We start from the raw sequence: 14177 nt of genomic DNA, 5'->3' as shown, positions 1-14177 counted from the left end.
ATCGCTCCATACTGAACTAGCAGTGTCTAAGTGGTTTACAACTGTAAGCTAATTGCCCAGAACAATCTGGGTACTCATTTTAGCGACCTGCTCGGAAGGATGCAAGCCTGAGTCAAGCTTGAGCCCTTTTGCTGGTATTGAACTTGCAACCTTATGGTTTTGACTGAGTGGCTGCAGTACAGGCATTTAACCACTATGCCACCATTTTTCCCAAGCTCAAAGTGTGGCAAATGTGGTCAGGGGGATATAAAATGGATAGGGGATTGCCAATGAATATCAGGTGCTGTTGGCTATATTTCAGACAAAGGAACTGATGAAAACCACCTCTGAGTAATCCTTGCCTAAGAAAACTCTGTGAAATTCAGGAGATCACTATAAGTTGACAGGTGAGTTGAAGGCACACACACAGAGTTTATAGCAAAGACTTAAATTCAGCAAACAAATTTAAATGGCAATTTAACATGAATTTCTTAGTTGCCTTTTTTGCCTTTCTAACATAAATGTAATCAAATTAGATTTATTTACCTTCTTAATGATCAATGAAGCACACTAATAATTTTTCTACTGATTTCCTCACCTTTGGATATTCTTCCTTTGTCATTTAGTGAGATCACAACTTTGTAACTATAAAAGTAACTAAAAGCTACTATTACACCACAAAAGAATGCACCACTATATTACAGTTGTAACTAAGGCGGGGTACAGACTGCCCAGAAGAGGCGCCTCCTCGGCGCCTCCCTCTGCTGGACAGCTGTGTCGCAGCATACAAAGAAAAGGAGCTCAAAAAAGCAGCTCCTTTTTGCTGCGCCTCAAAGCACCAAAGAAGCAGCTGCAATGTAACAGTTATGCACGCCGTGTGTAAGGCGCTGCGTAATGGCAGCGCATGCATGGCATGCTAGGGTTGCAGGGCGTGTGCACACGCCACCCTGACGCAACCCTAGCACATCGTGGATGCGCCACAAAGGGCCCGTCTGGAGAAGGCCATAGTTTAATTGGGAAAAATCCTCTATGACAATTTATGAATCCATAACCTAGACTTACGTAATTGTGACTGTTACATATTCACTATGTAGCCCATAGGTTACTGCCCCAAATTGTACTTAATGGGCACAACTGCTGCGATTGACAGAGGGTTTGTTCCCATTAATTGAGAAGCAGCTGGCTGATGTTCTCAGCCTTCCTTGTGCAAGTATTTTCCAGAATGAGGGAGAATTGCAACAGGGCTCCTGTTTCTGACAGTCACACTGGAAATTACTCATGGGGGGGGGCATGGCAGTCTGCTGCTTCCTAGGCAACAAGGAATAGCTCCACATTAATCACAGCTGTGGCTTTTTGTTAGGTGGGATGGGGGAGGTCAGACTAGGCTCCCTGTGTAGCATTATAACTACAGTACTTACACATACATATCTCCGATGTAGGATTCTGGCTGTTATTCCTTAATTATCGGGGGGTGAGGGAGAATTACTTACAAATACTTCATTGTTTGAAATAAGTTACTTCCAAGTTCTGTATACCAGTGATGTTGATTGACTTGGACTTAAGTCAGACTCATGTTGCTTCAGTGACTCAACTTGGACTCGATTCTGCAATAAATGACGCACTGACTCGACTTTATTCACGGCTTGTATATTTTAGTGACTGACTTGCTGGACTTGATTCAGTAATATAACACACTCATTCAGAAACATTATTGAATGAAAATAGTCTGCTGAGTAGACCTAAATCTCTGCCTCAAGCCCAGAGTGCAAGGTGCATTTCTTGGAGGGGGAAGATAAAATGTGGCAGTGGGCTTGAGGTGGAAGGATTCTTCTAAAGCTTTTTAAAAGTTTTAGAAGGCTCTTTCAATGTGCAGTGGGGACAGACTGCTGAGTAGACCACAATCCCTGCCTCAAGCCCATTGCCTAATGTATTTGCCTTTCCGCTTCATGCTGTAGGTTATATTTTTCAAAGAAGGCAAAACCACCTCTGAGTCTTTCTTGCCTAAGAAAACATTATGAAATTCATGAGGTTGCCATAAGTTGACAGGAAACTTGAAGGTGTGTGCATGTGGGCGCGTGCGCATACAAACACACAATCAATCTTAACTGTGCTTTATTGAAACTACAATTTGATTTAACCCTTTTGAGTAATTTTGAGTGCTATTCTATAAGGTGAAAAAATAATATAAAGCAACTGTCATGAAACAAAAAGTTCATTACATTGGTTTATTTCAACAACATGTAATTATAATCACAGTTTAGAGGTCAGATATATGGCTAAACTGAGTCTAACTTAAGATATACCTCTACTGAAAGAGGAAAGGGGGAGGGAGGAGTTGGAAATGCAAGAGCTCCAAGCTCTTCTGTGTTTTGCTCTTGTAATGCTAAGCTATGATTTAGGGGCTGAACAAACAGCCAGATCGAGTCTGCGGCAACCGCATGCGACAACCTAATCTGGCCTTTCCAGAGCGCAAAAAAAGAGCCTCAAAAAGTGGTTCCTTTTTGTGCCCTGGAAAGGGCATGATAGCTGCAGCACTCCTTCGGTGTAGCGTTCTGCTGCTGCAGCGTTGGAGGAGCACTGTAATGCTGTGCGCCATGTGGTGTGGCATGAGGCATCACAACGCTCTGGGGCAGAGCCAGGGCATACGGCATGGAGATTTTATGCCCCGACTCCACCCTCCCAGCCATCCTTTCAGGCCGGTCTGAAGAGCCCCTTAGTGTCATTGGCTGTGGCAACTGGAGGCTTCCCTGCTAGTGGGACAGTGAAATCTCTCTGGGTTTAATGGAGTTGTCCAAGATGCTGAGCCTATTTTGGATACTGGGTATCCTGCACTTTGGATAGCTCCTTGAAAGTTCAGATTACAACTTGGAGCCAGTAACATGGAAGCCACCGACCACCACTGTTAACATCCAAATACAGCTGCTGCTGCTGCTGCTTCTTCTTCTTCTTCTTCTTCTTTGCTGTGTCCACACCCTGCACATAGACATAACCCTGTGTGCATGTGTAGCGTCCACACCCTGGAAAAGAATTATGAGGTGGAATATTCTAGAGAATTGTCTTATACAGCTGAAACAGTCATGCAAAAACATTGTTCATTTGCCACCTTGTATTATGTTTTGCCAGCCATGTGCAATATCAACTACAGTGTATACTCGACTATAAATTGACCTCATGTGTAAGTCAAGGGCAGTTGTGGGGGCCAAAATTATCGATTTTGATATGACCCATGAATGTGGGTGTATGTAACAAAGGATGTAAAACTTGAGGGCATATAACAAAGGATGTAAAGAATGAAGAAAAGGAAAATGATGCCAAAGAACTACAGTAAGTGGTGGCTGTGTGATATATGCAGGAGGAAACCAGGCATAGGCAAAATCAAGACATGTCACATATGTCAAAAAGGATGAAAAGGCAATGCAAAAAAAAAAGGCATCTGTGTTAGCAATGATTACAGGCTTTATCTTTAGTGTAATAACTTTGCCTAATTTTAATCCAGAAAAGGTGACAAACATACAGAAATGTCTTATTCAAAGCCTGATTCCTCTTGGTTCACTTTTGATGGAAAGCACCAAAGAGCTGCCACCATTGCCATTTTCCTTCCCAGGCATTCAAAAAGGTAAAAAGTGGTGCAGCAACAGATTAGAGTGAGTTGGTGCTTCTTTTAAGTGCTCCCATGACAAACTAAGCCCTTGCCTTTTACTGCTCTACTCAGTTAAGAAGATGGTTCCTTTTTTTGGATAAGAGTTGAAATATAGTATTTACATTGAGCCATGGTAAAGTCGAATAAGGTTTTTTGGGGGTCAATTTTTGGACTAAAATTTCTAGACTTATACATGAGTATATACAGTACTGCCTATGAACTTGATTGTGCTTGAATGTGATAGTTTTATCACCTGAAGCAAAATGTTACAATGACACCCCTCCTCCCATACAGGAGCACAGAGAGGAAGACTGGAGGCAGGAAAATTATGCCTCCTCTGGAATCAGCTGCCCAAACTCTACATCATCATGTCACCTCATGGTAAGAATGACCCTGAGAATAATAATGTTTCATAACTGAATGGTTAGTCTTTTGGTCATGCAACAACCAGTGTGTGTGTGTGTGAGAGAGTGTGAGTATGAGAGTGCTCCTCTCCACTGCAGCCCTTGGGCACCCCAAAAAAGTGAAGGAAAAGAAAGTTCCATCAATAGACTAAAATCATATTCAAGTAGTTGTATTGATTATTTCCCAAATGTGAGTCATTTTATATAGGATCTGTGTTTGTGTGGTTGGCCATTTTTCTTTCTTTCTTTTGATCTGATCTATTTATTAGTCACCTTTGCAAGTCCAGGTCTCTGAAGGTACTTTGCAATATGAAAATAGGAAAATTCCATATCATATTATAAAAACATTTTAAATTTAAAGAGGTAATTTATGCTTTAATTACCTTATTTTATATTACTATAATGTACGTTATGTGAGGCTGCCCTTGGAAAGTGTTTGGAAACTACTCTAGTGCAAAAATTCTGTGGCCAGACTAGAGATTGTAAGCCCCCCACCCTCCCACCCCCTCAAAAAACCTGAAAAAAAATCAGGGAAAAAACCCTGTTTTATCCCGTTTTTCCCCGGAAGATTTTTTCCCTGAAAAATTGGAAAAAAATGAAAATGAAAGAAAATCAATTATGGAATGTTTTATTTTAATGTGATGAATATTATCTTTAAGACAAGGTGTTCATCTATTCTCCAGATCATTTCTAAAAACTATTTACAGTATCAGATTATTCTAATGCCTGTGCACTGAGTGAGGGGAAGCACTGAGTGCATTTCTTTTCCACTGAGTAAGAACAGACCTAGATTACAAAATGAACTCTCCAATGCAAGAAGAAGATGCATTTTGTGGACAAGATGATGCCTGAAGATCAGGAAAAAATTGATCAAGCTTTTGCAAGAGCAATATGTTCTTCTGGAACACCATTTTCAATAACTGAAAATACATATTGGCAGGAAACTTTGAAATTATTAAGACCATCATACCATTTGATCAGCTGACATTCTTTGAGCAAGCCTCTTTTGGAGTCAGAATATGAATGTGTAATGGAATCTGTGCAAGGTAAAATCAACAATGTGCTGTGTCTTGCACCACTTACAGACAGATGGACAAATGTGAGAGGAGAAGGAATTACAAATTTTGTGATATCAACACCAGTTTTTGGAAGCATTGAAACAGGAGAGAACAGACATACTGCAGAGTATATCAGTTGTAAAATATGTGAAGTCTTACAGAAAATTGGGAGCAATACAGTATTTTCCCTTTGCTGATTGAAAAGGCCAGCAATATGAAAGCAGCATGGGAGATCATGATGGATAAGTATCCACATATTACTGTAATAGGATGCACATCTCATAGGGTAAACTTGCTTCTTAATGATATTATGAAACTGAATACCCTTCAAATGATCTATCGACAAGCAAAAGAAGTTATAAAACATGTCAAAACTACTCATATTGTAGCTGCAGTTTTCAAGAAGAAGCAAGTAGGAAAAAAAGCAAATAATAAAATAGTGACACTGAAGCTCTGTAGTAAAACTCAGTGGGGTCGAGTTGTGATCTCCTTTTAAAGTTGACTCAAAAATAAAGAAGCTCTTCAAGAAACAGTAATAGTTAAAGATCATAAAGTATCCAGGTGTGTTAGAACATGTCTTCTCGGTTCAGCTGCAGAATTCCCTAAAGATTCTAAAGCCAATTTCTGCAGCAATCACTGCATCTGAATCAGACAGAGCATTTCTGTCAGTACAGTAATTCCTTGTCAAATGGCCAAGATAAAAGAGAATCTCAGTGTATTTCCACTTACAGCTGTAGAAGAAAAAAAAATAAAGTGAAAGATTTTATTTAAAAAAGAGAAGAATTTTGTTGGCATCCAATTCATGCTGCTGCAAATCTGTTAGATCCAAGATTCAAAGGTGGTAATAAAAGTGACAATAGCACTGCTACTGAATTTGACTGGATTACAAAAAAAGCATCACACTTAAGGACTTGATGTTGGGAAGGTACTTGCAAACGTTGCAGGATATATTTATATATTTATTTATTTTGAGTATTTATACTCCACTCTTCAGCCACAAAAGCTCTCAGTGGCTTACATTTTTTTTTTTAAAATTAGACAGTTTCCTGCCCTTAGGCTTACAATCTAAAAAGACATGACCTAAAAGGATAAGGAAATGGTGGTGGGGATAGGATCAATTTATAGAGTATCTTCAGTGATTTGGTCCAGGAATGCAATCTGGGATTCTGCCAAACACATCCCTCCTGCAACATGGTGGCAAGGTCTTTGCACATTGCAGCCTCCTCTTGCTTCTTGCCTTCTTCAGATTCCTCCACCTTCTGCAGCATGAGAAAGAATCTGGTCTATGTTTGTAAACACTCACACTAAATCAAAAAATAAACTGACATATGAAAGGTTCGAGAAACTTATTTCAATCCGGGCAAAACTTTGATTTCCAGAAATCCATGATAACTGTGATCATGACAAACGTAACGAAGCAGAAGAAGAGAATGAAACTGATACTAATAACTATAGCTAAGGAAACAAATCTGATTAAATTTCGTGCCTATTCATTAAATCTCAGTCCCTCCTCCTCCGTTCCACACACTTCCCCCCTCTCAATTATTTTTATGGGAATGGGTGCTTTATGTCTATTTGATACCATGGAGAAGAAATATAAATGTTACTTAGGCCTAAATTTGACATCATATTAATGTTTGTATGTACAGCACTATGTAAATATACAGCACTATATAAATAAAGTATAATAATAGTAATAATGGAGAAAAACAGTATGCCAGGGAGTTTCCATTATTCCCCCACTTGTACAAGCAACATTACATTCTGCAGTTATATGGACATGTTGTAGGGCCAATTGTGCAATCTGTTGTGCAACTGGAAACTGCATTAGATTCTGTCCATGCACACAATATGGAACTATGTGTTCATGGATGCAATGGTATTTGTATTTAATACAATGTATTACCTTAGTGTTCAAAAATACAGAAATAATGCTGGATCAGTCCATCTAGTCTAGCATCTTGATCCACATACCAGAAAATTGGGGGGAAATAGTAGGTTTGTCTTTGAAATCCTTTGGCTTCAGATTTATTGCATTTTGGAACCATTATGGTATAGTAGTTTGGGTGTTGAATCCTCAATTGGTCTTAGAAACCCACTGGGAAATTCACATTCTCTTAGTCTCAGAGGAAGGCAATGGTACCCTCCCTCTGAACAAACCTTGCTAAAAAAAACCTGTGATAGGTTTGCCCAAGGGTTGCCATAAATAGAAATGATTTGAAAGTGTACAACAACAAAACTCATTCATGTTCTCCATGTTGGCTGTGCTGAGTAACAAACTGGCAAACATCTGGAATCAAGTGCTGATGGACATGTAGATGAGTTGAGAAATTCAGAGGCTCCTGAATTTAAAATTGGCCTGGACCTTAGATGAACAATGAGGAAGGAGTAGACTTATTTCACCATTAGCTGCATCAGGGAGGATCTTTGCAATTGTTTCATTCTTTCTATTGACTGAGAATTAGCCCTCTTCCACTTTTGCACTCTTGTCACCTGAAGGTTATATATTAATGCTGAGCAAACAATTCAGACAATTCCTCAATTCTGAAAACAAATCATGTAGATTGGGATTGATTTGTATGAGCTCTAGATTGGGATGGAGATTGACCCAATTTGATTCGAGAGCAGAATAACATATTGTGAAGTACTTGAGATTGATTTGGTGATCCAGATATTAAAAATAAGCAAGAAGAAGATAGGCAGTGTGTCTCTGATAAAACCAAATTAAGGACATATTGAGGCAATGTAATGCAGGGGGGTAGGAGGGTTGGTAGACTTTGCTCACTAACATGCAATCTGGGGCATCAATCTCACTGAAACTGTCCAATTACAATACTTATAGGGCTACTTATATGGGCAGGATCATGCAAGGTCATAGAATTGTATAATCATGTCCTTCTTCATCTCTTCTCTGTTAGATTATGAAAGAGCTGTGGTGAGGTGTAGGTGGTTGTTATGAGTTGGTATTAAGTATTTTTTTTTAATTTCTCTTTTGTGTTGTTGAACAACCTAGCTTAATTTTCTATTTGCCTTTCTGGTTTGTCTATTTAATGAGTCTCTCAGAATGTATTCCCTCTTGTCCCAGTTGTTCCTTGTTGCTGTTGTCAGATGGAAAGCAAGGAGTCTGAGTAACGACAGAAAAATCAGACCATTGTCTGTGATCACTATGAGATGGATTTTCCATCATCCTTCATTGTAAGCAACACATGAGCAAGGATTTAAAAAAAAAACACAGCTATCATACACCACCAACTATCTGCTGTAACACTGAAAGAGACAGCACTAAGTAGTCTTTCTTAGTGCAGAAAGAAGAAAAGTCTGAGAAGACAGGCAGCAGGGGAAGGACCTGTAAGGCAGGACCAAACAAGATGCATGGCAGTAGCAGTTCTCCCTTCCAGAGGAGTAGGCAGGCAACGGTGAAAGAGAGGGATGGGAGAGTATGGGATCATGCGATGGGAGCTTCCAGTACCAGCCAAGGTCACTAAGTGTATTACGGTGCGGTGGAAATTGTAAGGAATGTTAACAGTTGGACTGCTGATAATAAGTAAGGAATTCTCTTGTCACTCTCCCTGCTCCTTTATGCTGCATCACTTATCAGTCAGTTTGCTGAATAAAGGGAAAAGAATCACTTTCTTTAAATATATCATTATGTTAGTTAAAGATTAACAGTTTTATCTGACTGTAGATGGATAATGCCAGGACAAAGGCACTGTGAAATTAATTGCTTAGATGGAGCACTCAACAATAGCTTTTAAAATCTGTTAAGTTTTATTTTAGAAAAACAGTAGTGTTATTGTTGAAAAAAATGTAAAATGTACATGCGCCTGGCAAAAAATTACCTAGAGCTAAGTGCCTAAAATTGTGATGAATTAAACTCTTTTCGGGGTCTGCTATGCCTAGTCCCAGCATTCAAAAGGTCCTTCCTCCATCCAGTGGTGTCACTAGGGTTGGTGTCATTCGGTGCGGTAGCTCATGGTGTCACTCCCCGCCCCCATTGACTTACTCCTATTTCACACCATACAGAGTCTTTAGTAATGCTTTTTTGCACTAATGTTACTTGTAAATCATAATTCCCATATACCACTCAATGTAATGCTAGTAGTTGTGACATAAAGAACAAGCAAAATTAAAATTATACCTTCAAATTACATTGTCATACACACAACCTAAATGTATTTGCATATACATAGTGAAGATTAGGTCCAAATGTGTGATGTTTTAAAATAAAAATAAAAAAGAATATATTTTTAAATGAAAAATATTTTTTAACAAATTAAAATTTTTGAATTTTGAAATTTTAATTTTAAAAAATTCTGGGACCTTTCCTTTCGCCTCCCACTGAGCTTCACCCCACTTCCACCATCTCTTAAATCATTTTAAAGGGAAGCAGATTAATGCCACAGCCAGTTTCTGACAAAAGGTAGATGTTTGAGGAGCAGTACTGTCATCTGCCTTAGGGTGTCAGCTGGTGTGGTCTGTACCTCCCGCACCCCCTAGTGATGCCACTGCCTTCATCCCAAGTGCAATTGCCCTGGCCTTGAAGGGAGAGAAGAAAAAGAAGGCACAGCTCCACTTAGCCCAGGCCAAGAAGCAGATGAAAGGCCCTCTCTCCATCCAAACTGTCATTGCTGTGGCCTTGAAGAGAGATAAGAGCAGCCAGTATCTACTGGATTTAATCCCCTCCCCCACTGCCATTCTCTTTTCCTTGTGCTAGGGCTTTTACGTGCTCAAAGCCCTAGTTCAGCTGCACATGCGCCATTATGGTGTGCACCTGTCCATTTAAATTGCAAGCCCGAGGGCAGAGAAATGTCAAATTAACAGTTTGTAAATGGCCTAAATAAAAAAAAGTAAAAAAAAAAAAACCAGGACCTACCTGTCAATATATTCCCCCCCCCCCCCCCCCTGTTTAAAATGTCTCAGGTGCATGCAATGGGTTAAAGAGGAACTGCTGACTCAGAGGAAGCTGATGCAACTTGAGCATGGAGATGAGACATAGTTCAAAACTGCACTGTCACTTTACCTACATGACAGGAAGCTGATGAAACACTAGCAGGGGGTTGGATCAGAATCCTAGCTGTGTTTGTGTATATAAGGATGACTGTTCCAGTACACAGTGTGGTGCTGTGGATGTCAGTTGATAGCGGAGTATTATGGTGGTTTGTACAGTGCACCTGCATTTTACGCGGTGCAACATATACAGCTTTCAGCATACACTGAAAGCCGCACCGGAAAAGCCCCTTGTGCACCCCAGAGTGTACCGCTGTGCACCATAGGCGCTAGCGCCATCATGTCTAGTGGGGCTCCAGCACATGCAGATTTCCCCTTACGTGGACAGATCAGGAATGGATCAGGATCAGGAACGTAACGAGAGAGCCCACTGTATAAATACAGTATTGGTGTATCGTAATTGTAAATTTTTGCTACAACTAAAAGCATCTTCGGAAGAACCTCAGCAGTTGTGAACTACTTCCAGACTCAGCAGTGGTGTTTGTCGTCCTGGGTGGCAGTCTTCTGTGTGTGGGCAAAGTTTTCCCCCAGTGCTAACACTACCAAGTCCCAGCCAGAAACTGAAAACCCCACAGGACATCACACTGTATTTTCATTATAAATAAAATTATTATCAATAGTTTCAGCAAGATACTTTATTACCTTAAAACTTAATAAACTGGCTCAGTTTTACACCACTAGATGTGGAAATGGCATTGATGCTTGCATTTTCATCTTCATTTCATGTGAACTTATGTCTCTGCATGTAAATCAGGGATGAACAACTTTGGTGGGTCACGGTCCACCTTTCAGTCTCTGGGACCTGCTAGATTTCTGAAAGATGTCCAAAATTTAGAACAAAACAGGAAATGGATGGAAATCCAGAACAGGAAGTGTTTTAAAGCATTTTAAAATTGTTAAACAGGAAAAGGGTATTATTTAAATTTTGGTTGGCATGCTTACTTATGGTACAATAAGGTGAAGGCTAACAAAGAGTTCAACAATTCAGAGTTTTAATATGTACTGTTTTTAAGAGCCTTTATCTTTTTAATTGTATTTTCTTTTAATGAGTAAGTGATGTGTATTAATACTGTACTAGTTTAATTCTATTTTAATGCTTACTTTTGTATATTTTTAATTGTATTGTTCTTTTAATTTGTAAGCCACTTTGTGCCCCAATTTTGAAGAAAAAGCAGGGTATAAACAAATTCATTAATAAATAGTTACCATTATGTAAGACAGGCCCTACTAAGAATTTGGTTAAAATTTAAGCCTAGATTGTGCAAAAAAACATCCTTCGTAGGCATCTCCACACAAACCATTATATAAAAGAAAAACGATTAAAGAATTTGGCGGGGCAACATATAAAGAATTATTGGTAGTGGATGGGGATTAAAAACAAGAGAAGAATTAGCAGGATAAGGGTTGAATTGTACCTAGTATTTGCATAGACAATTTACTGAAAATTCAAAATGGGCTTAAAATTAGAGGGTTTTGAAATTAATGTCAGATTTTGATAAGATTGCGTGTTTAGAAAACAACCACACTAATGTAAAAAAAAAAAGAGAGAGAGAGAGAGACTAAAACTATTCCTTAGTATTGAAATGGAAGGATAACTTGTTAAAGATAATATGATTAAATTGGCCCAGAACATTGGTCACTCAGTTCAGCTGGAAAAATAGGAAAGGGCTGAATTATAGATTAAAGGAAAATTGGTATAAAATGTTTCACAGATGGCAGCTCATTGCCGTTAAACTAGCAAAGATGTTCAAAGACCAAAGCAACAAATGCTGGAAATGTACAATTAGTGTTGGAATATTTTGCCATACCTGGTGGTCCTGTTCTAGGCCGAAATTAACAAATCAATGTCAGATATCCTAAAGATCAAACTTCAGTTAAGTCCAGGATTTTACTTATTAAACATGATTGATGAGCACATTGAAAAGAAGCACGAAAGAATGGTTTTATACATGGTGTCTTGCATTTGCACAGAAATGGAAAGACAGCATTCCCTCCCTAGAGGACTGGTTTCTTAATTTGTAAGACCTAGGTGAATTGGACAAACTGTCCTGTCAACAAGCTTTACTAAAGAATGGGAACCGTTAATAACTTAATTACATGAAAAGCGGGGTGTTGCATATAATCTGGGATTTGATGATTAATGTTTACTTTATCATTATGTTCTTTAAGATTTCAGTGTATTTTATGTTTGGATAAGATAATGCAGAATCACCATTAAGAATTTAATAGATAATGATACAAAAACTGGCTTACCAAATTGTCAAAGATTTGTAACAGAATTAATGACATACTATGGAAGTATTAACAGTAGGCATAATTTGATAGGAGATTTTGTATATAGGTAGAGGTCTAAGTACGAAAACAGAAATGAAAGCCAGATTAATTAGCACCAACTCTTTGAAGATAGGATGTAATTAATGAATGTAATACTACATTTGTAGATCAAGAATCTACTTTGTATATTTTAATACTGAAATTAAGAAAAATAAAGTAAAAAAAATGGTTAGTGCAGGCCCTTCTTGCAACATTTCAAAAAGGTGAATCACTCCTTTTGGAAGGATAATTTATTCCATCCCCATGAAGAGGGTTCTGGGAAGTGGGTGTGGGAGAGTTAAGGACTGAATAAACAGCCTCAAGGGTGACTTGTAGCTGCAAGGCTTCATTTTTGTCCATCCCAATCCAGATTCACCAAGAAAAAGCCAGAATGAAGGATGTCTTTGGATTAGCTAATTTGCAGACTTAGCACAGAATTTAATCTGTTTTTAATCTTTAAAAAGCAGCATCTATAAAAGAGGTAAGACAGAAGCAAGACTGTTAGAATAAGACCAAGAGTCTGTACCCAGAATGATTCAAGGTGACTTTGAATGTTTAGTGCACTCATACATGCAAGGGACCTCATGGAATCCCATGCCTTTGTCCATGCACATCACATGTTTGAAATGGGACTCTTACACCTTTGTAGGATCAGAGAATATGTGAACATGTGATCCATATAATTGACAAGATGTATTCTCTTTTGTATGGAAAGGAGTAACAGATAGTTTGTTATCAACTCATAAAATTGAGTGAGGGAGGAGACGAAGGGGACTAAGTCACAGCTGGTGCATTTGAAACGATTAGAAAGCAAGTAATGCAGTCATCCAAGTACTTCAGAATCTATGGTGGAGGAAGGTAGGGAAGGCATCTCTGCCCCTCCCCACTCCCAAGAAGCCTAGAATTGACAGTTTAGGAAGGGAGAGGAGGCAAGGACCATCTCTGCCCCCCCCACTCCCAAGCAGTACAGAATCAATGGTGGAGGAAGGGAGGGAAGGCAAGGACCAACTCTGCCCTACCCCCACCCCACCACAGTGCAGGAATTTCAAAGGGTAATAGAAGAGAGAGGGAGAGGTAGACAAAAAGAGAAGGGTAGGGGACATCAAATCAAATAAAGGGAGGTGGACACAGAGTGACCAACAGCTACTGGGCAGCAGCAGTAGTGATGGGTGGCACTGATGTTGTGAGAACAGCAGTGACACCATAGCTAATACTTGTTAGTATTGTTTACTGGGAGGTGAAGGCAATTCTCCTAGCAAGACCTTCTCACCAAGAAAACCCTAGAATAAGACAACCCCAACAAAACAAAAAGAAAGGCCAGAACATGAACTGTGACATAAGAAGGAACAACAGAGAAGTCAACAGACAGATGAACCAAACACATAGGAAAACTCAAAAGATGAGAAGGCAAGCAGCAGACACATTCAGTAACAAACACTATCTGAAGCAGAACCAAACATATTATAGGAACATGGATTGTGAGCCAAGGAAAGCTAGAGATAGGAAAAAAATGAAAAAGAAATGGAACCCATCAACATAGCAATACTAGGAGGGAATGAGCTAAAATGGACAGGAATGGGTCATTTTGAGTTGGATAACTACACAGTGGCGGGGTACAGACCGCCGCTTTGCAGCGGTCTGCCGCCGCCGCCAGAAGGTCCGCGGGGGAGCCGGAGCCTTCAAACGGCCCGACTCCCGCACGGACCGAAAAAAGAAGCTCCAAAATGGAGCTTCTTTTTGCGTCGCGTTTGCGACGTAGCGAGGCGCCAGGGGCGC

The 14177-nt window shown here is 39.5% G+C and overlaps 1 protein-coding gene across 1 annotated transcript in view; it reads left to right on the top strand.

Moving 5' to 3' along the window:
• SLC4A10 (solute carrier family 4 member 10) overlaps positions 1–14177 on the top strand; it is a 221870-nt gene that overhangs the window by 31072 nt on the left and 176621 nt on the right. Inside the window, 1 exon segment of the mRNA XM_042475963.1 lies at positions 3914–4000. Within this exon segment, the coding sequence (XP_042331897.1) occupies positions 3914–4000 (87 nt within the window).

The sequence above is a fragment of the Sceloporus undulatus genome, chromosome 1 (genome assembly GCF_019175285.1).
Source record: "Sceloporus undulatus isolate JIND9_A2432 ecotype Alabama chromosome 1, SceUnd_v1.1, whole genome shotgun sequence".
Classification (NCBI taxonomy): Eukaryota; Metazoa; Chordata; class Lepidosauria; order Squamata; family Phrynosomatidae; genus Sceloporus; species Sceloporus undulatus.
The sequence above is the reverse complement of the archived record's forward strand: the minus strand, read 5'-3'. Positions and strand labels throughout refer to the sequence as shown.